The 22,026-nt window shown below is 37.0% G+C and overlaps 11 protein-coding genes across 11 annotated transcripts; 2 read left to right on the top strand and 9 right to left on the bottom strand.

Annotated features, from left to right (window-relative positions):
• Window positions 1–41: 41 nt before the first annotated feature.
• Window positions 42–3,233, bottom strand: FDP41_007271 (uncharacterized protein; the record flags this gene model as incomplete). Its single annotated transcript, XM_044710998.1, has 1 exon — window positions 42–3,233. The coding sequence occupies one exon, from the start codon at window positions 3,231–3,233 to the stop codon at window positions 42–44; it is 3,192 nt and encodes a 1,063-aa protein (XP_044558597.1).
• Window positions 3,234–3,785: 552 nt separating this feature from the next.
• On the bottom strand, window positions 3,786–5,231 carry FDP41_007270 (uncharacterized protein; the record flags this gene model as incomplete). The annotated part of the gene is made up of 1 exon (XM_044710997.1): window positions 3,786–5,231. One exon carries the CDS (start codon window positions 5,229–5,231, stop codon window positions 3,786–3,788), a length of 1,446 nt encoding a protein of 481 aa, XP_044558596.1.
• Window positions 5,232–5,450: 219 nt separating this feature from the next.
• Window positions 5,451–9,263, bottom strand: FDP41_007269 (uncharacterized protein; the record flags this gene model as incomplete). The annotated part of the gene is made up of 7 exons (XM_044710995.1): window positions 5,451–5,652; window positions 5,713–5,868; window positions 5,938–5,969; window positions 6,030–6,208; window positions 6,276–6,506; window positions 6,591–7,839; window positions 7,893–9,263. The coding sequence occupies 7 exons, from the start codon at window positions 9,261–9,263 to the stop codon at window positions 5,451–5,453; spliced, it is 3,420 nt and encodes a 1,139-aa protein (XP_044558595.1).
• A 1,388-nt stretch (window positions 9,264–10,651) lies between these two features.
• FDP41_007268 (uncharacterized protein) lies at window positions 10,652–11,571 on the top strand (the record flags this gene model as incomplete). The annotated part of the gene is made up of 4 exons (XM_044710994.1): window positions 10,652–10,767; window positions 10,831–11,151; window positions 11,270–11,361; window positions 11,438–11,571. 4 exons carry the CDS (start codon window positions 10,652–10,654, stop codon window positions 11,569–11,571), a joined length of 663 nt encoding a protein of 220 aa, XP_044558594.1.
• A 264-nt stretch (window positions 11,572–11,835) lies between these two features.
• FDP41_007267 (uncharacterized protein) lies at window positions 11,836–12,123 on the bottom strand (the record flags this gene model as incomplete). Its single annotated transcript, XM_044710993.1, has 1 exon — window positions 11,836–12,123. One exon carries the CDS (start codon window positions 12,121–12,123, stop codon window positions 11,836–11,838), a length of 288 nt encoding a protein of 95 aa, XP_044558593.1.
• Window positions 12,124–12,402: 279 nt separating this feature from the next.
• FDP41_007266 (uncharacterized protein) lies at window positions 12,403–13,494 on the bottom strand (the record flags this gene model as incomplete). Its single annotated transcript, XM_044710992.1, has 2 exons — window positions 12,403–13,150; window positions 13,220–13,494. 2 exons carry the CDS (start codon window positions 13,492–13,494, stop codon window positions 12,403–12,405), a joined length of 1,023 nt encoding a protein of 340 aa, XP_044558592.1.
• A 457-nt stretch (window positions 13,495–13,951) lies between these two features.
• On the bottom strand, window positions 13,952–15,694 carry FDP41_007265 (uncharacterized protein; the record flags this gene model as incomplete). Its single annotated transcript, XM_044710991.1, has 1 exon — window positions 13,952–15,694. One exon carries the CDS (start codon window positions 15,692–15,694, stop codon window positions 13,952–13,954), a length of 1,743 nt encoding a protein of 580 aa, XP_044558591.1.
• Window positions 15,695–15,824: 130 nt separating this feature from the next.
• On the bottom strand, window positions 15,825–16,650 carry FDP41_007264 (uncharacterized protein; the record flags this gene model as incomplete). The annotated part of the gene is made up of 3 exons (XM_044710990.1): window positions 15,825–15,987; window positions 16,090–16,454; window positions 16,594–16,650. 3 exons carry the CDS (start codon window positions 16,648–16,650, stop codon window positions 15,825–15,827), a joined length of 585 nt encoding a protein of 194 aa, XP_044558590.1.
• Window positions 16,651–16,929: 279 nt separating this feature from the next.
• Window positions 16,930–17,890, top strand: FDP41_007263 (uncharacterized protein; the record flags this gene model as incomplete). Its single annotated transcript, XM_044710989.1, has 2 exons — window positions 16,930–17,602; window positions 17,676–17,890. The coding sequence occupies 2 exons, from the start codon at window positions 16,930–16,932 to the stop codon at window positions 17,888–17,890; spliced, it is 888 nt and encodes a 295-aa protein (XP_044558589.1).
• Window positions 17,891–17,897: 7 nt separating this feature from the next.
• On the bottom strand, window positions 17,898–20,030 carry FDP41_007262 (uncharacterized protein; the record flags this gene model as incomplete). The annotated part of the gene is made up of 2 exons (XM_044710988.1): window positions 17,898–19,856; window positions 19,959–20,030. The coding sequence occupies 2 exons, from the start codon at window positions 20,028–20,030 to the stop codon at window positions 17,898–17,900; spliced, it is 2,031 nt and encodes a 676-aa protein (XP_044558588.1).
• A 104-nt stretch (window positions 20,031–20,134) lies between these two features.
• FDP41_007261 (uncharacterized protein) lies at window positions 20,135–21,685 on the bottom strand (the record flags this gene model as incomplete). Its single annotated transcript, XM_044710987.1, has 1 exon — window positions 20,135–21,685. The coding sequence occupies one exon, from the start codon at window positions 21,683–21,685 to the stop codon at window positions 20,135–20,137; it is 1,551 nt and encodes a 516-aa protein (XP_044558587.1).
• Window positions 21,686–22,026: the final 341 nt, after the last annotated feature.

Here is a 22,026-nt window from a genome sequence, read left to right as displayed (position 1 = left end):
TGTTGGATTGTGCTTGGTTGGGTTTAATAATGTTTAAACATTTACATAACCTCTTCGATGTAGGCAATTGAATAAGGTCCTTGCAAGTTGAGAGGATTGTAGTGAGAACTTGCTTGTTCTATATAGACAATCTTACCCACAACCACAGATAATGAATCAAAACTGGAGGAATATTTTGATTTGAGCAAGGACAAGGACTCGGGTGCAATGTAGATACGTTCTGGATTCTTACTGATAGCAGAGAATAAATCTTTGGATTGTCCATTTCGATAGAAAATGACCATATCATGGACCTCAGGTTCCAAGGAAACAAATGTCTTGCTTGGTTGCTTATTCTGCTCCTCCACTCTGAGATAACTCTTTTCAAGTTTGGTATATTCTTCTTGAATGACCTTGAATGATTCTTCTTGTTCTTTCAACTTTTGTTGATTCTGTTGAAGTTGAGTTTGGAGAGAGGTGATGAGAGTAGCTCCCTTCAAAGCAGCTGTTTCGTACATGTGTGCCTTGATTGATAATTCTTTGACTTCTTTCTTTAGCTTTTCAACTTCAGTATTTGATGCATTTGATCTTGCTAGTTGTTCCTTTTGTTCTTTCACTTGTTGAGAAAGCTCATCGTTGGTAGTACATAATTGTTCGATTTGCAACTTGGTTGCATTTAGTTGAGATTCAAGTTCTCTAATTTCTTGCAATTTCTTTTCATATTCATTAGTTCGTGACAGGAGCTGTTGTTCAAGTTTTTCAACATTGTTGGTCTCTTGCAAATTTTGATGGTGTTTCTCGTTGAAAGCTTTTTTGAGAGCTTCAAGTTCTTTTTCCTTGGTTTCTTCTGCTAATTTGGCTCTGTTCAGCTGATCTACAAGGTCTTGCACTTCTTTATCCTTCGATTCAAGCTGCTTTTGGAGAAGTTCCAATACTTGGGATTTAGACTCGCTGTTTTCTTGGGCATCCTTCATCTCCTGTTGAAGTGTGGCAATGATCTGTCTACTCTCAGAAAGCTCGTTTTTAAGGTTGTTACATAATTTGGTTGATTCTTCGATTGCTTGATTCTTGCTCTCTTCAACCTGTCTTGTATTTAGCATTAAATCCATGAATTGCTGCTCTTTTTCATGGTTAGCCATGGTTAACTGAGATTGAGCCTCTTTGAGCATTTCCAATTCATTCAATAGTTTTTCTTTTTCCATTGTTAATTGGTTGTTTTGATCATTCTTGAACGACACTTCAGAGTTGAGCGCTTGAACTTGGGTAGCTAACTTAATAAGCCTTTCTTGCAAGGTTTTGTTTTGGTTTTCTACATTCACACAACTTGTTGCATTTTGTTGAATGATCGAGTCTTTTTCTTCTGCATATTTCTTGATGCCTTCTAACGTTTCCTTTAACATGCTTATTTCCTGTTTGAGCTGTTCGGTTTCGTTGGCCCTTTGTTCTTGTTCCATAGCAAGCAGAGAATTAAGTCGATTATTCTCATCAGCCATACTTTCACAGCGCGAATTAGCTTCTTCAATTTGTCGTTGATGTTCCTCCTTCTCCTTTGAGAAGTACATAGCATTGTCTATTATTTGTTGTTTGAGAGCGCTAATTTCTTCTTGTAAAGCGTTGATCTTGTTATTGGTTTCTTGGTCATCGTCTATATAGGACTGATATAGAGAATCTGGCAAGGAAGATTGCTGTTCGTTTCTAATACCAGGCTTTGGGGAGGAATTTCTGAAAGATTCAATACCCTCGTTTGCCTTGTTAATGGCATAGTCAATCATGACACTGTTGGTCATATTCTCGATTGAAGATTCTGAACTCAACAAGGACTGTTGTGGTCTTTTGGATATAACAAAGAAGTCATAATCATCATATTCATCTTGAAGTTTGGAAGTCTCTTGAGGGAGGTTAATGTCAATGGTTCGTGCAATACTTCTTTCAAGTTTGCGAAGTCCGTTAGTAACAGCTTCAATTTGAATTCTGTCCCCAATAACTCCAGGGATCAGGAAACGAACTTCTGTGACTTGTGTTTCATTGAGATTGCTCAAAATTTCCTGTTCACTCTTCTCTCGTCTCTGATTTTCATCTTCACATGATGTCCTGATCATATCAGTGAATATTCTAAAGTTCTTGATAAGAGAGTTTTCAGTAAACGACTCTTTTCTTTTCTTAATTTCGCCAAATAGTTTGGAAATAATATCTGGCAGCTTGACCAAGAAAACAAGCTTTTCCAATGAGCCTCCTTCTCTTGCCTGGTTGAAGTATGAAGTAGTATTAACCATTAACGTCAACATAGATTTGCTACACATCTTCTCCATTTGTTGGTTGAGCTTGTTTCTAAGCTCATAATCTCTAAGAACATAAAGACATTGAGACTCTCTGACTTGGTTGTCATAACCAACAATTTCCTTTAACTTATTCTGGGCGGTGTATTCAAAGTTAATATATTGCAACTCATCATTTGTTTGCTTCACTTGTTCATAATGAACCAAAAGTTGGTCTAAAGCTTCCTTTTGCTTTTTAACTACACTTTCAATGGAAATCAAATCTTGCTGAAGCTCTTCTGTAATATCGTTGTCTTCTCTCGATAACTCATTGATTTGTTTGGAGATAATATTTTTACAATTCTGTTGGATTGAAACCATTTTGTCATACGATTTTGCAGTATTAATAAGAGTTCTGAGAGAATTCTCATCTAATTGCATGGCCCTCATTAAATCGCTCTCGTTGACAGTTTTGGTTTGAGTGAGGTTGTCAAAAAGATCCTCAAATGTTACATTTTGAATGACACTCTTGTACTTTTCAATGTTGGTTGTCTCTTCTTCTACTAGTTTACAATAATTAGCAAACATGGTATTTTTGATGAAATTAATGAGAGTTTCCTTAGCCAATTGCACAATCGATCTTTTTTGCTTTCTGTCCTCACAATCATTCCATCTGGATTCCGTTACTTGGCATGTTTGTCTACACTCATTCACCATGACATCAACCCGTTCCATAGTACTCGCAATAGAGTTATGGTCAACCAACATTGGGAGCATACTTTGAAGGGTTGGAGGTTGGGAGTTGAGAGATTGCTGAGAACTCTTGATTTCATTCGGAACATAAAGGAAACGAGTGGTTTCATCATGAGAGAGAAGGAATGGAAGGATTTCCTTGTCTTTTCCGGCAATGATCTTTCCTTCTTGGCCAACGCCATGACGAGATACAACATCTTGTGAGAGTTGTTCTCCGGTTGCAGAATGATAGGTCTGAATTACCATGACTGATCTAAAGTAGCTGTTAGTTGTGGTAGAATGTTTGTTGATTTGATGGATATTATAGTGATCACGTTGAATGTTTCTGGTGATGATGGGTCACACGCACACGGGTATTAACGTTGGAATGATTTGTTTTTGTTTCAACAACAAATAATCGGATTCGATTACTAATAATAGTCTAGTAAGTGATGATGATGAAGTCTGCGTTTCCTACTCACTCGTCTTTCCAATTATCAAACAATAACCGACAAGGAAGTTTTACGTGATGAGACTTTTTAATAATGGGAATTCGAACACCACAAACACGTTTTTTTTAGATTTGAAAACTTTCTCCAAGCCGTTCAACCACCTAGAGCCTCCTGTTGCAAGTGGAAGGCCATTAGAAGATTGAAAAAGGAACAACAAGTCGGGTTACATGGCTATGCCTCAAGACAATCACCTCCTTATTCCTTCGAAGCACCACATCAAGAGGCAGCAATGATCTTCTCGCGAGTCCTTAGTCAAACATGTTCTACGTAGAAACTCCAATGCCCAGAGAAAATCGGCTGCACCAAGTTAGTTGGACTGATAATGTTTGAGGGACTGAACCAATCCACCACTTGGAGCTCTGTTTTGTTTCTCAAATCGCTCCACATGACGCATCAACTTGGCATGAAAATTGTTTTCCAAGGTTTCTTTGAACGACGAAGAGAAGTATTCTGGATTGAGCCAACCATTGGGATCGAAAATAATGCTGTAGTAGTAGCGACATGTGGTGTCTGTCAGTTGTTCAACAAGGAAGGCACTTTTCACTTCGGCACGAACAAATTTAGAGGTCTCAGGTATCTTTGGATTATTAATACTTCGTGTGATGCACACATATCTGTCTGTATCTTGTTCATATCTGCAACAATAGGCGTGAACGAGTTCTCGATTTTGCTGTGGAAAACTCATGGAATAAATTTCATGATACACTGCATGACCATATTTTCCATCCGTAATGAAATCAATAAAAGTGGAGGATTCTACTTGTTCCAAACGTGTACTGAATGCAGAATCATCCATCCAGGCATTAAATACTTGTTCTGCACGATAGTTCTGTATTTCGTAGACGTATTTAATTTCCACGTGTCGTCTGCTATTGCTTAAATGATTATGAGTTCCTTCAGGAGAGAAGTATGTTTTACCATATTCATTCTCAAAAACTAGTCGCCAATTTGAAAGATCCAACAAATGTGAAATTCTCTGTTTAAATTCAAAGTTGTTGAATCGATGGTTCTCGAGATTGATAATTTCAGTGCCACACTTTTCACACCAAAGGAAAAAGGCCTTCTCCTCTTCTTCTTGATCCTCGAGAGATGAGTCATTGCTTGTAGATGATTTGAGTAAGGCCTTTAGACCATAGGCATCTTCTTTTTTCTTTTTCTCAATGTAGCTTTCAAAGATTGGTGATTTGACAACGTCTGGAAATACCTCTTGAAGCGAACGAATGCATAAATTTTCAAAGTTGGTGAACAAGTCTGGTGGACATTTTGTGGCATTACAATCTTTGAATTTAAGTTGGAAAGGGCCAAAAGCATTCGCCATGTACTTGAATTTGAGTCGTCTTGGAGCAGATTCATCAAGATAGGTCTGAACTAATTCTTTTGCAATTTCATATCTGTTACTGTCATCCATAACTTCCTTGTAGTCCAAGACACTGATAAAGAAATGAACCATGTCAATGTAATGCCCTTTAGCAATACTCTTGAAGATCGTCAAAATCTCTTTTTGAAGAATTAGTTTTTTAAAGTTAAACGATTGTGGATCATACAAATTCACTCGCGCAAACATGTTCTCTGCAGCCTTATTTTTCATTAATGTATCGACATCATGGTGTTTCTGATGGAGTAAATAAGTGCTAATGGTATGTCCAGGCTTAATTTCAACCACTTGATTTTCTTCAAATTCGAAAATGTCATAGACACGTTCGTAGGATTTTCTTGAAACATTAATTCTTGCGGCTGTGCCTTTGGATTCCATTACTGATAATTATAACGTTTTTAATAACGTTTTCAACCACCATGTTGAACAGGTCCACAAAAAAAATTGACTCGTTACACTTACATTGTGCAATGGTTACAGTTTCTCCCCAAAGATCATATGCAAATTTTAATGTACCTAATGTTATTATTGAATGTTCAATCAATTGATGAGTCGAGAAATTGTGATCCACTTACCAATGCTGTGGAAAAGAGTCAATTAGAGAACAGTGAAAAATAAAACATACCATCCAGCAACCACAGGTCCAGTGTGAATTCCAATTCTAATTTTGAGGTTCGATTCATGCTGTTTGTTGTACTTTGAAATAACGGAAAGCATGTGTACAGCAAAGGTAATGACTCTTTCGACATGATCGTGTTGATTTTCAAGTAACCCTCCGACACAGAAATAAGCATCACCACTATCATGAATAAATTCTTGTTGTTGAAAAGTGTTTCCATTTGAAAAACTTCAAACTTACATGGTCTTAATTTTTTCCAACTCTAGCTTCTTAATAGTTTCATCAAATCCATTCACAATGTCGTTTAGAAGTTGAACAAGATCTGTAGCTGAAAGAGAACTTGACATGTGAGTGAAACCAACCATGTCTGAAAAAAGACATGTGACATCATCAAATCTTTTTTAAATATTAAAGATTTAATATTAAAAAGATTTGAGAAGAATCTATTCATAAAGCCTTACTTACTTTTCCGAAATGAATGTTTCTCCAGATTTAAGCTATTCACATGCAAAATAGCAAGAATATAAGAACAAAAGTTGCGAACGAATGAAACTTACTCTTGAAGCGACATGTCCAGGAAGGACATTTAACAGAAGAGAATCACTCTTTTTTCTCTCTTCTTCCAAAAGAAATTTATGCTTTTTGTCATTGGTCACATCTCTAATAAAAATGGTGATAAATCTCTTCTTTTCAAAAATGGAGCATCCCACAGAGCAAGCAACAGATAAAGTGGATCCTAATAGATCATAATCAACAATGTGTCAAAAATTTTGAAAATTTTTGGATCAACCAGCAGTACATACCATTTTTCCTTTGTGCATCCAGTTCAACATATTCTCCATAGGAATGAGTAGCTTTTAACATCTTGTCAATGCAAGGCTTTAGAACTTTGTTATAACTTTCAGCAGTGACGACTTGTGAAATTTCAGTTAACTCTCCATGATCATATCCCAGCATGACTAATGCGCTGCGGTTCACAAAATCAATTGCAGTTGAATTGGTTTTTAAAATAATACCTCCCTCAATGGCCTCATCTATTGATCATTATTATAATTAATGATCGACGAGAATGTGGTGATTCTTTTTTATCAGTGATATATCACAACAAAGAAACTTACTTAAAATTGCCTCCACTTTGGTAATTTTGTTTTTCTCTTTCTTTTTCTTCACAGAAAAGCTATTGAAAAGAACAAATGCTTTGACCAACTCATGATTTTCAATGATTTGTTCTGGAACACAATTCATCAATCTTCGAAGGCAGTCAATTTCATTGCAAACATGGCATAGATGGTGGTAATGCAACACTGAAAGGATCAACAAAAGTAACAGACAAAGCACAAGAGTACAAATTGAAATTGGTGTCGCTGCTGTTGTACTACAAGTTACAATGTTTGTGGAGGCTCGATAAATTCCTGCAATAACCATGTTAGAAAGAGTGGAAATTTCTTCAAAGACCGACACATCCATGGGGTCCTTATTTTCAATGTTATTAAGGATATTCTGTGTGCAGATATCGACATGCATTTGATACAGCTCGACCATGGCATTAAGATTTTGACAAGTGAAATTTAAAGACGAGCAGTTGTTGGATGACAAATTAAATCCATCAAAACTGCTCAGGCTAAATAGTTCTGTTCCCGATCCATATCGAAATTCACTCCAATTTTCCTCAAATACTTCTTCATAAGAAACAATCTCTAATAATAAAGACATGGATTCTTCTGTAGAGTTATTGATCATCATCATCATTTCCAAATCACCGAGTTTCATTTGTTGTGTCGTGCATGACTTCAATGCTTTGGATGAGTGTTGAATCTTATCCATAACGATCGAGTTATAAAAATCCAAAGTATAAACTTCATAAAAAACCAGCAGCAATCCAGACAAGCTGACAAATATGGAAACAATCAATAACAATCGTATCATGGATTTGCTAGTGAAGCGAATATTGATCGGATTTGAAAAGAACGAGTTTTTGCTTGGTCCCTGAGTTGTGTTAAATATTGTTCCAACAATGTCTTTGGGCAAGTGTTGGAAAACATTAAGAATTTTTCTCTTTCTTTGGAAGAAACTTCTCTCAAAAGATGCATAAACTCCCACAAGAGCAATGTATATGATCATAAAAGCCAATATCACATAAATCAGATAGGACAAGTGTTGTTCTATTTTAGAGTCTGTGATCGTGTTGCAATAGGAAGCCAATAACTCTGAAAAATATTCTGCATTTTGCTGGAGAAGTAAGTATTCATAAGAATGAATAATAAAGTCAGGAGTCACACCTTTCCATGAGGACAATCGACCAGTGATCACAACAAGCTCATTGGAAATATCTGAAATAGACATGTTGACAAGATTTCCGTTTGGTAGCTAACAATAGAAGACACATTAGCATAACTAATTCAAACTGGATCAAAACTTACTAGTACAGGATTATTAACAAGAATACGATCTTTTTCTAAAATTCTATCCATTCCTTGAACAGAGTTTTCTGTCTTCAAACTTTCTTGAATCTCTTTCATGTTGGAGTAAAATAATGTTTGATAGGGTACGCCCTGATGGAGAGACCTTTCAAGGGATTTCAATTCTTTTAGCAAATACACAGGTGTGTGAACTCGATGACATTGAGTGGAAGCAAAAATTATATTTGGAAAGCTGCGTGTCACAATAATCATGGAACAAATAAAGAAACAAAGTATGAATAGGACTGACACTGCCTCAACCCAAAGTAAGCTGACTTTTTGCCACCATCTTGTTGTTGGAGCATTAATTGCGTCCCTGTACTTGTTTGAGAATTGAGTGGACAAGTTGACATTTCGTGCAGTAATGTCTTGAGTGACAATGATTTTGGATGGAGATTCCAGAATGTCCACTAATGGCATGACTCGATTACTTCTGTTGATAGAAAGAGATGACCTTAATGATGCAGTAGTAAGGACTCTTGACATGGATTTTACAAAAGATGGATGATAACCAGGGTCCAATGGAGGAATCGATACATAGCCTTCTTGTTGTTGTTGGAATTTGAATTCAGAAAGGTAGCATTGTCTTTTTCGTGCAATCTGTACATTTTGTGGGTAGTTCAATTGTAAGTAATCGAATATTTCATCAATTTCTTGTTCTAAATGATACATTTGAGTGGAAAGATTTGACAATTTGTCTTTTTCTTCTTCGTTGGACAGCAATGCTTGCCAAAAAGATTTTCTCAAGGTACGAATGTGGTCTTGATATTTTGCAACTTTGTCCAACAGGATTCTAATTTCGTTTGTCATTTGATTGTTAAACTTATTTTCAATTTCGTTCTTTCGAATTGCAACGACAAATCTGCTGAAAATGTTCGCTTTTGCTGTGGCCACCGACATTAAACTCAGAGAAAATTGAGGAATCTCATGATATTTGGCCGTGTAAAGCGAACACATGATAGCGGCGGAAGTATTAAGCTTTTTCTTTTTGGCAGTAATAATTTTGAAAATGTCAAAATCTGGTCGATATTCTGTAATGCAAAGTTTTAGAATATTCTTCAAGGTTTTGTTGCTGAAATAGTCGGCCAATGTCTGATCGTTTTGTTCGACAAGATTCTTAATCTTTTTGGCTTGGATTTTGATATAAAAATTATAAATTTCCAAACCTGTGAATCCTACCAAGAATAGGAAGATAGAAACACCCAATCCACAAGCTAATAAAAATATAACTCCCAAGTCATACCGATTACTAGTATTTAAGATTGAGGAAAGGAAAGATCCAATTGGCATTCCAAATCTGGCGATCAGAATTCCACCAACGACTGAATTCATTTTCAAATTAAAAAATGGAAGAGAGCGAAAGAAAACAAAAGACACGACCATGTTCATGACCATGTAAAGTAGTGGTCTCCCATATGGATGAATGAATACTTGAGAAATTACGAGATACAACTGGTTGGTTAAAGTTAGTATCATCACAAACCAATGCTGTTCACAAGATATAACGTTTCTCCATGAATTTCTCCAATCAAAAGAAATACTTGTCGTGACCATAACACCAAGTAATGAAAGTGGAATTTGTAAAACAATGAATAAGGATGACAACACGAGATGAGAAACGTTTTGCATTGACCAACATTTGACACTCTGGAACTGTTTCAATACATTACTTTCAAAAGTGCATGAAACAAAAGGAAGCACCCAATTCAAAAATACTAAATGAAACATTCCAAATAATCCACATGAAAGGGTAATAATCATTTTCAACTTATCCCAATGCTGTGTTTTATCTTCATGCATCATCAAAGCCACGATCACACAACACCAAGTCAAAAACAGAAATACAAACAACAAAGCAGAGATAGCCATTTGCATTTCATAGGGAAACCATAAGGATCCAAATGTTCTTGGAATGATCAGAATATTGGCCATCCACTCTCCATAGAAACCAAAACGAAAGTCTTCTTGTGTGGGTAACCACGTTGTACATCGTCATTACAATTTCCTTAATTTTTTGACAAAAAAATTTGAAATCAATCTTACCTCCATCAAGGGCTAAACTAAACGAGCAGTACAAATGATACCAAAGAGAAGCAGAACAAATCCATACAGGTATACGATGGAAGGGCCTTAATAAGGACATGAGGAACATGAATAATTTCTCTTCAGTTTCTTTCCATCTTGAATGACTAATACCCGAAGAAGCTGATTGCAAAGTGGTGGATGAAGCCACGGATGAACGTCCATCACCCCATGTATCGGTGTTGTTGGAAAACGCTACAGAAGATGTTAGATTATGATGATTATTAGACATGAGCTACGTTTGATGGTTTTTTTAAAGAGAAAATTGTAGATGTTGATGGCTAGAGATGTCTTGCTGTGTGTGGCCATATCATGACGGCCAAGGCATGAATCAAAATATAACGGAATTCCTGTATTTATGTATGTGGCGATTGTAAATGACAAATAACAACACATCATTGAAAATCAAACTTTAAAGATTCCCTGGATCGAACAACCAACATCCAAAAGTTCGGAATAGCTGATGCGAACCTTCCTATTCCTTTTAATAATCATCAATCGTCCATCCGCAATGTCCTCCATTGAAAAACATTTTTTAATGCGCTTGCAAGGTTCACCACTTCGAATCCTTTTCATTCTTTGCGTTTCCTTTCATCGCGGAACTATAATCAACAAAAAAATCTACGTCATCATTATCAATGAAATTCTCTGTCTTGTCGGATCCTGCCATTGTGCAATATGTTAGAAATATTTGTGTGAGAGAAACACAAGAGCAAACTGATTTGAGAAATGAAACGAGTGAGAAATTGGGAGAGTAGGTTGATCTCGAATTCTTGTTTACTCTTTAATGTGTATAATATTATATTTTCACACAAAGTTATTCCGTCATGATCAGTTCCCCAGAACAAATGCAATTATTACAAATTATTTTGAAATTGATCGGAGCAAAGAATATCCTTGAAATTGGATGTTTCACAGGTTACAGTGCCTTATGTTTTGCTTTGGCGACAAGTGACACCAAGGCAAAAATCACAACCTTAGATGTGAGTGAAGAATTTGTGCAAATTGGAAGAAAATATTGGAAAAAAGCACAAGTTGAGGATCGAATTGAAGCCATCATTAAGCCAGCTTTGGAATCTCTTGAAGAGTTAAAGAAATCCAAGCAAGTGTTTGATTTTGTTTTCATTGATGCCGATAAGTAAGTATTGAATTCGTCATTGGGTATATGAATGATGATGATCATGTTGTCAAATGACGACTTGTCGAACTGGGTATCTGTGAATTTTGAAATGATTTTTCATGAAATTCTTTTTCAGAGCAAATTATCCAAAATATGTTGAAATGGTGTATGGTTTAGTGAGACCAAATGGATTGGTTGTTATTGACAACACTTTATGGTCCGGAAAAGGTAAGGCATAATATGATCGAACGAGTTCAATATTGATCGTCATAATAATAATAATACGATTTGCATCCCAATTTAGTGCTTGACGAGAATGATCAAACACCAGATACCATTGCTATCAGAGAAACCAACAACAAGTGCAGAGATGATCAACGTTGGGACATTGCAATGGAAACTATTGCCGATGGATGCACTTTCCTAAGAAAGAAGTAATTCAACAATATGATTAAATGACATTTAATTTTGCAATAAATAATCGACATTATTGCAAGGCATCAATAATGGTCAGCATTTCTTTGCTAATTCAGCAACTTGACATTAATGCGAGAGGAAGTTAGGCAACAAATCATACGAAAAAACACCATAAACTGTTGGATGGCCAATAAGATTCAACTTTAATTCATGTCACAACAGATTTGATCGATATAAATTCTCACAAAGATCTTCAAGAAGTGTGATTTTCAATCGGCCTTGCATTTACAAGTTTTTGCTGCCACCCTTAAGAATTCTGTCCTTGAGTCTTGAATTTTCAATCTTTTCTCTTGAGACATTAGGGAATGTCTGATCATTGCCTCCATACTTGTGTCTGAACACAATGGTGTAATCTCCCTTTTGATTGAGATGACTATCGGCAACTTCGTAATTGTCATCTCTCACTATGTCATCAAAGTCTTCGCGAGGACCTGTTTGTCTTCCACCTGGAAGTGTCTCTGTGGTTTGGCCTCTCACTTGGAGATTTTGATCAATATCAGAACCTTTTTGCATCTTGTATTTGTTTTTGATTTACCAAGTACTCGCAAAAACTATCCTCTTTAAAACCCTCTTGATTGACAACATTTAGAGGAAATTTTCTGAATAAGGAATGAAATTTTTCCAAAAAAATACCTTAAATGAATATTTTCTAGAATCAATTTGGTACAATACCTTATGGAGGAGAATGCTTGTTAGTGTGAATTTTGTGAATAATTCATGACCCAAATGTTGCCATTAGCAGAAGTTTTCCAATGATATGAAAAACGTAAAAGAGGTTCGTGTCAGCAAGATTCAATTCGTTGTCACAGATTCCATCGTGTTAGAGTCTTTACAAATAGTTGGTGAGTTTGAAGATAATGATTTGGGAGAGACCGATAAATTTTCATCAATTAGTAACTGTGACGAAGTTTGGGTGGTGAGAATGGATTGTGCTTGCTTTCGCTTTTCAATTTCGTTAAATGCATTTTCATTTCCCCAAAACAATGGAAACCAAAGAAATAGAATGGTAATGGCAAAAACGAGAATACCAGTACAGTTGAGAATGTACCAAATGAGCCTCATGGTGTCAACATTGGTCATGGTGGAGGAAAGTCCACCGGCAATAATCTCCATCAATACACAAAATAAAAGTGCTACCAACAATCCAAATGTGATTTTGAAAGGACTCTGTACCTTTCTCTCAAAATTTCTAATGTCAAACGATGATCTTGAATCTGTGCGCTCAATAGGTTTTTGACCTGAGGATATCTTATGGATGGCACTGGTTTGCTTGATTGTTTTTAACACGACTATTCCACTCGCCAATACCATTGAAGTGTAAAATAGAAGCATAACAATAATGACAAAGCACAACGCAAATACAACAGTTGTAGTTGTGTTGCTAATAAAACCCATTCTGTTACAAGCATAAAATACAGCACCCATTATCACAATGCATGAACCAACAAATAGAAAAATTCCATTAACCACTCGCATGACTATTGAAATAGTACTGTGAACCTTTTGCGAAATTGCTCTCACCAATCGAGCTGTCTGCCAACTGTCAGTGACAATCAGTGATTGCATGATGAAAGTGTTCGATCAAAACCACAAATTACAGCTTACATACAATACTTGTTGCACAAAAAACAAAATAACGAAAAGTGACATGAGGTTAATGAATGTAAAGAAGGTCGTCACTCCAGAGACCGTATTCATTGCAGTAAAAAAACTCCATTCCACTAACTGTGATGCTTCAGCAGTCTCCCGAGCATAAATCGTTAATACATCGTTCGCTATTCTGAGAAGTTGAGTGAGAGCTTGTATCGATACAAACACAACTGTCCACGTCAGCAACACCTTGTGTGTTCGTTTCAATTGATTAGAAAGTCTTCTCAAAAACATCGCCAAACAAATCAAATAAATTACATAAGCAATGAAAAGAAGGGACTGTTCGAGATCGTTGAATAACTTAACCAAGTTGGGAAATAGTAAGACACTGACACATTGGCATATCCACCAACGTTAAGAGATGGAAATTGAGACATTTTTGTGTTGCCCTTGTGAGATTTGAATCGAACCAACCCGTGCACCGGTGTATTATTAAAGAGCGAAAGATCCTAGTTTGTAATGTTACAATTCACACAACATGGTACCAAATATGCTAAATCTAGTGTTGCTATTGCCGTTCGCAGAGGCCTCGACTGAAGACGTCGGAGGTACACGGTACGACAAGAGGCAGAAATCTTTTAGGTCACTGGATTGTATCAATTCAGTTATTTTCTTCTCAATCAAGCGCTTGGTTGTTGTGTTTTCATGAAGATTACATGGAGCAATCTGTAAAAAGTATTCAGCCTCCTTATCAAAAAAGAAACAATGTCAAAGCGTTTGAACCTGTTTCATCCACAAGCTTGATCTGGAATAAATATCGATATTCTTGAAGAATACTTGACGAGGAGGGTGTCTGTGGGATCTTGTTGGGTCTCGTAAATTCTTCAATTTGTTTTGGGTAATAATCCACAACCTTTGCTCTGGTTCTGTACTTGTAAGGTATCACTGGGTTGTGAATAATTTCCGATAGAGGTGTAATGGGTGCCTGTGAATAGTCAACCTTGGTAGTGATGGTAATAATTGGAGAGAGGTGTTCAATATAGTCTTGACCTTTCAGAGAGGCATGAGACGACACAATTGCTGTGGTCGATGGAGGAAGAGCATTGTGGTTCCTAGATTTTTCTAAGCATCGAGTAATGTAGAAATGTTTCTGTGGAAGAATGACCACAGACCCATTGAATAATCCGAGAGGGACATAGCTACCATCTGCCCACTCAGTAATTGGTGGACATTGAACATTCCTTAATTTAACCCAAACTTGTCTATTCTCGTTGAAAATATATTTCACCTCTTGTTCCAAGTAATCAATGACTTCATTCGATTTGATCGAAACCTTAGCTTTTGAAGTCAAGTCGTCAACTGTTAGTAATAATACAAGTCCTCCATCATTATTCCATTCTTCCACTCTACACACAACATCCATGAAGAACCCAACATCAACCATGGATGCTCTGTTTTTAACTCCAGCCAAATCACGTAAGTACTGTTGTTCTGAGGCAATCACTGGAATATGTTTCACCACATCAAACGACTGAGTGAAGAAATGATTAGAGAAAGTTTTGAGCTCCGTAATACGTGTAAAGTCTTCTTCTGAGAATGACTTCTTGTATAAAAGATCGTCTGGGACTGGTTGATCTAGTGTTGAGTTGATGAAAAAGTAATCAAATCCAGGCCCTGCATTTCCCTGATATCCATATTTTGTCTTTTTCACAACTAATCGATGACATCTAAATATTTGACCAACACAATGACAATTAGATACATTCTTTTCGTTGTTGTGATTAATTGTCACAAGCAGAAAGCCAACACTTGCGGTTGAGGCTGTACTGCTCTCATCAATAACTTTAAGAGTCATGGTAAATGTTCTCATGTCCGTTTTTCTTCTTGTTTTGTAATCGCAAACCACTCCATAAATGTTATAGGTTCCATCATTATGAATTTCTGAAATCTTTGTATAGACATATCCAGGCTTTTTCTTCTTAGTGACAAGCTGTTGCTTTGGTTCTACATATTCTAGATCATAGAGAACATCATCCACTTGAACCAAAGAATCCTTATCAATGATAATTCTATATGGATGACAACAGCTTATTGATTCGTCCTCAGTTTCATATTCCGAGTCGCTATCAGAGTCAATACAAGGCTCAACAGACACATTTTGCAGAGTGATTAATTTTCTCCCAAAAGTACATATATTCATCCAGTCTGAAAAGTCTACATCCGATAGCCGTGTTTTAGAAAAGGCAACTTGTATGCAGTTTGTTCCTCCGGGTGAAGAGATGCTTCCTTCTTTTTCATCATCATCGTTATTCGGGACATCTTCAAGTATGAAGGAAAATTCAAAACGTTCATTTCTTCTTCTCTTCTTCTTATCGTTTGTTGTCGTTGAAGAGGTGTAATCCCGATGATCATCATCATAAATCTTGACATTGCCTCTTAACGACTGTGGATGATCGATCCGAGAGAAAGTTCCATCAATATCTTTTACGCGCATTTTTTTTATTCTAACAAACGCTAGAAGAGTGCATTCACAAAATCATTTAATCATGATTAAGTTCAAAGTTTGAAAAGGAATAAATTAATGGTCGTAGAGGATGACAATTTGTAAGAATAAAAGATGAATTCTACATAAAAAAGGTCGAGCCATCGCCTGGTCCTAAATATCCCACACTAACGAGAATGAGATCAATCAGAGCCCATGCTCCAACACCTCCAAAAGTAAACAACTTGAATACTCCCCATCCAACATGGCCAAGATAAAACCTGTCAGCAGAAAATCCTGATAAGCTGTTGTGTGGTAAGTCAAATTCCAAAATGTGATCAAAATAATTCGTAAATAATTATTGGCAAATATTTGAGCAACTTGCTGCGAGCATGCGTGGTACTTACAACAAGGAATATACAAATGCACTTGCCCAAGTCTTTCCTGTAGTATAATTACATTTTACAATCTTTTGAAAAGTCCTATTTCCAAGACAATAAACATTCAAATTGGTCTTGCATTCCGTCACATAGGTATCTTGACCAGACTGACATCCTCTCTTTGGAGGGAAATAATTACAAGTATAATGTACATTCTCCACTAATTGCCAACAATATTTACAGAAATACTGTTTTTGAAATGAAGTCTCTCCTACGCATGGAGTTTGCGTCGTACTAATGACTGTGCAATTGGTTGTGTACACATTTCCAAGTGTACAATTTGTTGGCATTGTACAATTTAAAAAGGATGGATTTAAATTATTGCAAAATTCCTTTTCAATCATTTTCCAATCATGATTTCATGTGATTCCGATCATCGATGATGGAGAGAGAATTTGTGGTTTCGTGATTCAAGAACATTGTTCCAATCACGAATTTGTTCGGAACGGAAGGATTCACTCATGTACTTACTTTCAATCCCTCTCCTGCGAGTACTCTCTCATGTTGAAAAACATAAATGATCCACATCATCATCATCACGAAGAACGGTATGAGTAGAGAATGGCACCTTCCTGATGGAGAGCCTTTTATCGACCTCCTCCTCCTCATGATCGTATGCCTCGTATTCATCATCATTTTTTATTTGAATTTTGATCATTGATGACCTTTCATCATCAAGTCATGACATGTCTGAACACATACTAATCACAAAAGTGAATCGATCGTCATCATCATCATCACCTCTAACAACAATCACCTACTTCTTTCGTCATTGATCCAGCGCAATGACAAGTCCAACAACAAAAAATGAAGCTTTCACTCAACATGGGCGCCCTTGCGGCTTCCAAGCAATCCGAAGAAAAGACTTCCTCTCAACAACCACCAACTTCTGAAGATGAGAGTGTGAGTAGTTACAGCAGTGATCAAGAATCAGAAAGAGAAAGCACTAGGAATAGTAGTAATCGGATGGATACAAGTGCAGATGAGGCTCCAAAAATCCAACAACCTTCTCCTCTCCTTCAGAAACGTCCAAGTTTCTCTCTCAACCTGAAAGGAATCGGTAACAATGCAATTACCGATTCTTCAAATAGTATTTTACCAAAGGGGCATGAAATTGAGGATGATGATTTGAAAGAAACTACCGGATCTCGAGATCGGTCAGTAAATCCCTCGTCATCATCACTTCCTAAATTTAATTTACAAATGACATCATTACCTGTATCAGATAACGCCTCATCAGCAAATTCTTTAGCAAAAGGCGAATCTATACTACAGGTACCTGTAGATTTAATTGTTCCGAATTTATGTACAGTCAATTTAAATAGTTCTCAAAATATTGAAAGCGTTCTTTCTCAAATTGAGAGCGATCTAAACCCCATTAAGCGCGAAGATTTGGAATTATTTATTTTAAAGCCAGTAACATCTATTGAAGATATCAAAGATGCCAATTCTCTCGTTTGTAAAACGAAACAAATGACTTGTAAGTTGAGGGATGACAATAAGCTCATTCAATTATTCATACACGCTTTTTCAAATTTTATTATCATGGTTAGTCAATGTGGCAACCTTATCCTCATTGTCTAAGCAAAATCAAGAGCTCAGAGTGAAGCATGATAAAACAAGTACTGCTCTTCTCAATCTTTCTAAAGAAAATGAAGAAATGAGAGCGAGGATTGAGGAACTCGAAAAACAAAAGGAAGATGCCAGAAAACTTGTTGAACAGTTGCAAAACCAGCTGAAAACATTAACACAAAACATACAAAATTGACCTTAAATTATTTCTGAACTTTATACAAGCATTGGAAAGGATAATAAAACTCGTTAGACTCGTCTTTCCTCTTGATGAGGACAATGTTTTGTGAGTGGCCAGGAATGGATGGAAGTTGCTGACTAGAGTCAAGTGTAATAAATCCAATACCATACTTTTTTCCTCGCAAGAGAGAGTAATTGGCGGATGTGACAAATCCAATACATTTGGCTTCAATCATTGACTTGGGAATGGCATGCATTTTTGCTTGAAGTTCTCTGTCTTCCTTGCTTGGTTTTGCAAGTTTTGTTAAAGCTGCAATTTGTTTCTGGTTGGTGGGAACATAAATCATGTCATAAGGCTCCAAGCTTCCTCCCCAAACTCCAAAAAGCTGTACAGGTCTATAAGAAGATAAAGGACACTCCAATTGTTGAATTAGGATCTCTAGGTGTTCATTCTCTGCAATGATATCTCTTTGAAATGCTTGACTTGAAGGATAGTCGTTCGGAAATACTCGCTTACCTTGCTCGAGCAGCAGTCTGTCTCTGTCAAATATTGGTAGAGCCATGGTGTTTTTTTGTTCACTAAGCTTGAACCAGACATGAGCTGAAACGTCAATGGTCGGTAATACGATATCAAATCCTCCTCCCATGGTACTTCCACTGTTCAGTGACGATGGTTTTTGAATAAGCAGAATTGGGAATGACCTTGGTCCTTCTGCACTTTGCAAAGGATTGAACTTTTTGTTTGTTCGCTTAGTTCGTTTTAAATATGGAAATTGATATCTTTCTTTGCATTCTTTTTGATTCCAAATTAATGGAATATCATTCATATGGTCTGGAACGTATAACATTGACTTCTTTTGCAAACTATTGAGAGGTTTTTCATTGTCTTTGCTAGACGATTGAGAAGATGTATATGACAATGATGGAGCAAGAGCAGTTGCAATCAATTGTGACTCTTTCTTAAAATCCTCAAAAGTAGTATTAAAAGAGGAAGTATAAATTGGGTGTTTTGCCATGAAACTTATGACCATGTCAACTGGCAAGGAGGTGGTCATTTGAATGTCTGTTTTCATTCTCTCCCATTCTTTTGATATTGTTTTAACTTGACTCTCTGATTTAGTAGTTTTCAATTCGTTGATGGTGTCTTCAATATGTATCCTAATCACATTCGAAATGACTTTCATTGTTAATGGGCCTCTCACCTCAAACCTAGATAAATCGTTTCGATGATAAATAGTTCCTTTTAACTCTAATACTAGCTGTTCTAAATGTTGATATCCTTCTGGAAGTGATGAAGGATGTATCCAAATCATGATTGATTCCTCTGAAGCACCATTAAATGTCACCGTTTTTGGCCTAACTAAAAATTCCACAGTTGAAATTGTAAAATTATTCTTATCCTTCCATTCGAAAGTTCCCTCTCGTTTTCCAATGAGATAATCATTATGGAATAATAAAGGTGAATCGGTATGAATATTCATCATAGATTTTAGCAATTTTTCTACATTTCCGGCCGTGCTAAAATCAACTTGCAAACACACCATATAACTTCTCTCATGAATCGTACAATGTTTTCGAGCATATCTATATCCATTTCTAAATATTTTATCTGTGATATGTTTCACAGGAAGCCTCATTCCCCATTTGTCTTCCATTTTCATTCGCTTGGCATGAAATAAATGTGTAGACAATCGGAAGGCTTTAGTACTTTCTCCGTTCAAAGCAGGTAATTGTTTCACATTCACTACAAAATCTTTTCGTTGTTGTTTTCTTTTCATATCTTTCCTTCTCTTTCTTTGTCGAACCCGTTTGGGAAGATTCATTTCTCTAATTGCAGCATTTCGTAAATGCCTCGGAAGAAGATGAGGAACCTTTGACATGGCTCTCCTTCTCAAATGTCTTGGTAATCTCTGGAACACTCGAGCATTTGATGATGATGTTGATATTTCTCGTTGTAAAGTAAAAAGTTCTTCTTTCCGAGCCTAAATGATTACATTCCGAAAACAAAAATTATTCCATAGTAAGTTATATATTCAACATCAAGATTTAATAAAAATTTGAATCAAAAGATGATGATGACCTACACTTAAAAAGAGTGATGGATTTATAGTATGTACGGCTTCCAAAGCTTTGAATGTGGTTGCATTGTTCACCATTTTTTTTTGTGATTTTTAACAAGGTGAAGCCACACTTTCGATCGCAAGACTCACCATTCCATCCTGAAGAGGGCTCATGAAGAATTTGGAATCGAGATGTGTTGTTATTGATGAGGTCCATGACTATGACAAGTACTTCCTTCTGCAAGGTGGCCATTCGAAGGTATTTGAGAATACTGAAGTGTAACATTTGGATTCGCAATGAACGACATGGAAGAAGGTAACACATCCAAAGGGACATTTCTTTCCATAATGTCATCTGAAGGTGCTGAAGGCTCATAAGCATTTGTGACTACATGGGTTGTGCAGTTGGTTGTAGTTGTTGAGGTCAACTCTGCATTCGAAATGGTGAAATACGTTCCAATGGGAGGAGGTAATACCATGGTGGGTACTAATTCAGAAAATAAAGTCGACGATGAACTGGAGAGGGTATGAGCTCTCTGGTGGATCCTCTCTTTTCTTTTTTTCCTTAATAAGCAATGAACCAGAATCATCACGAATGCAACAAGACCACACGCTCCCATCAATAGCAAACATAAAAGACCAACCACAATGCCAATAATAGCTGACAAATTGGAGTCTGATTTCGTGTATGCATTGGTGGATGTTCCAATCGGAATGGAATTTAAGGGAAGTGATGGAACATTGGGTGGTGGTAATACTGGTTTCGAGATGACTTGAGAGGAATTGGAGATCGATGAAGAAGAGGAAGGAGATGGAGATGAAGGAGGAGGGATGACCTTCGAGGGATCATTCATACGCCACATGAAACGATAGCTTAAGGGGCATCCCATAGTAAATCCATTCACACATTGCAACCAAAGATACAACTTGTCTGTTGCTTTGGGTAAATCTCGTTTTAAAGGAGTGTTGGTGGTTTCTTGTGAGGAGGATGAGGAGGAGAAGGTTGAAAGCATGGATGGATTTGCTGAAGGAGGAGAAGGTGCTGGTGGAATCTGAGGTGTTGGCGGTGATGTTGGTGTCATTGTATTGCATGGAAGAATGGTCAGTGTTGTTGGAGTGTTTGAATTCACAGAGAGGATTTGAGGAATTCTTTCATTCACGTTCGAGATTTCTCTTCCCAAAGAGAAAAAGACGGCAACATTACGAGGAATCATCTCTTGTGGAGAAAGGTTCTGAGATTGAAGAGAGAGTTCCAGTTTTCTTTGAAAGGAGGACGAAGGAAAGGAATCACCAAGATCCACCACAATTTTCTCCACTCCCAACGGAGGTAATTGAATGGTGGTGATCGGAGTGGAATTCTTGCTTGAGTCTGTTGGACCAGCCGCTAACGTCAGGTTGCTGTTGTTCAATACTTGAGGAGGAGGAGGAAGGGAATATGGGAAATAGATTTCCTCAATACTCACATCCACAACGGAGACATGTGCCTTGGAGTGTTTCATGTTGACATAGTCTTCCGATTCTTCCGACGTTGATGAGGACCCTTCGTTACTTACTTTGCTTCCTTTCGAACAAGGGTTGCGTACAATGAAAACGTACTTTTCATTGTTGGATTTTTGGTTTTGCATGAGAAGGTAGTGTTCGAGATTGAAATCCTTCAGTGGTTGGGAAGTGATTGGAATGTAGAATCGAGATGGAGTACTGCTGCTATCTTGAGTGAAATCGAGAATTTTGTCACTTCTCAGAATGCCCATGGTCACATTGGGCCCTTCTTTGACTTGGAATTGAAGGTGGAAATGGCCGTACGTATACTCCGTTGGGTGATGCCAAAGAGAACATTCAGGAATGGTATAACTGCACAAAACTTGAGAGAGAAATTGAGAAGGTAGAATGATACTTGCAACGCATAGCAGAAGAAGAAGTGAAGAAAAAAAGAGTGAACTGTTTTGGTTTGAACAAGTGGTGTTCGTTCGAATAGAATGGCACATGTTCACCTCGGGTGAGGGGAATGAGTCTGTTTGTTGTGGTCGTCGTCGTTGTTGAGGCAAATCTTTTGTCATCTTTACCATGCAATGTCATTCTTACACGTGCGGGC

The sequence above is a fragment of the Naegleria fowleri genome (genome assembly GCF_008403515.1).
Source record: "Naegleria fowleri strain ATCC 30894 chromosome Unknown tig58, whole genome shotgun sequence".
Taxonomy (NCBI): Eukaryota; Heterolobosea; class Eutetramitea; order Acrasida; family Naegleriidae; genus Naegleria; species Naegleria fowleri.
This window is presented reverse-complemented; position numbering and strand designations above follow the sequence as displayed.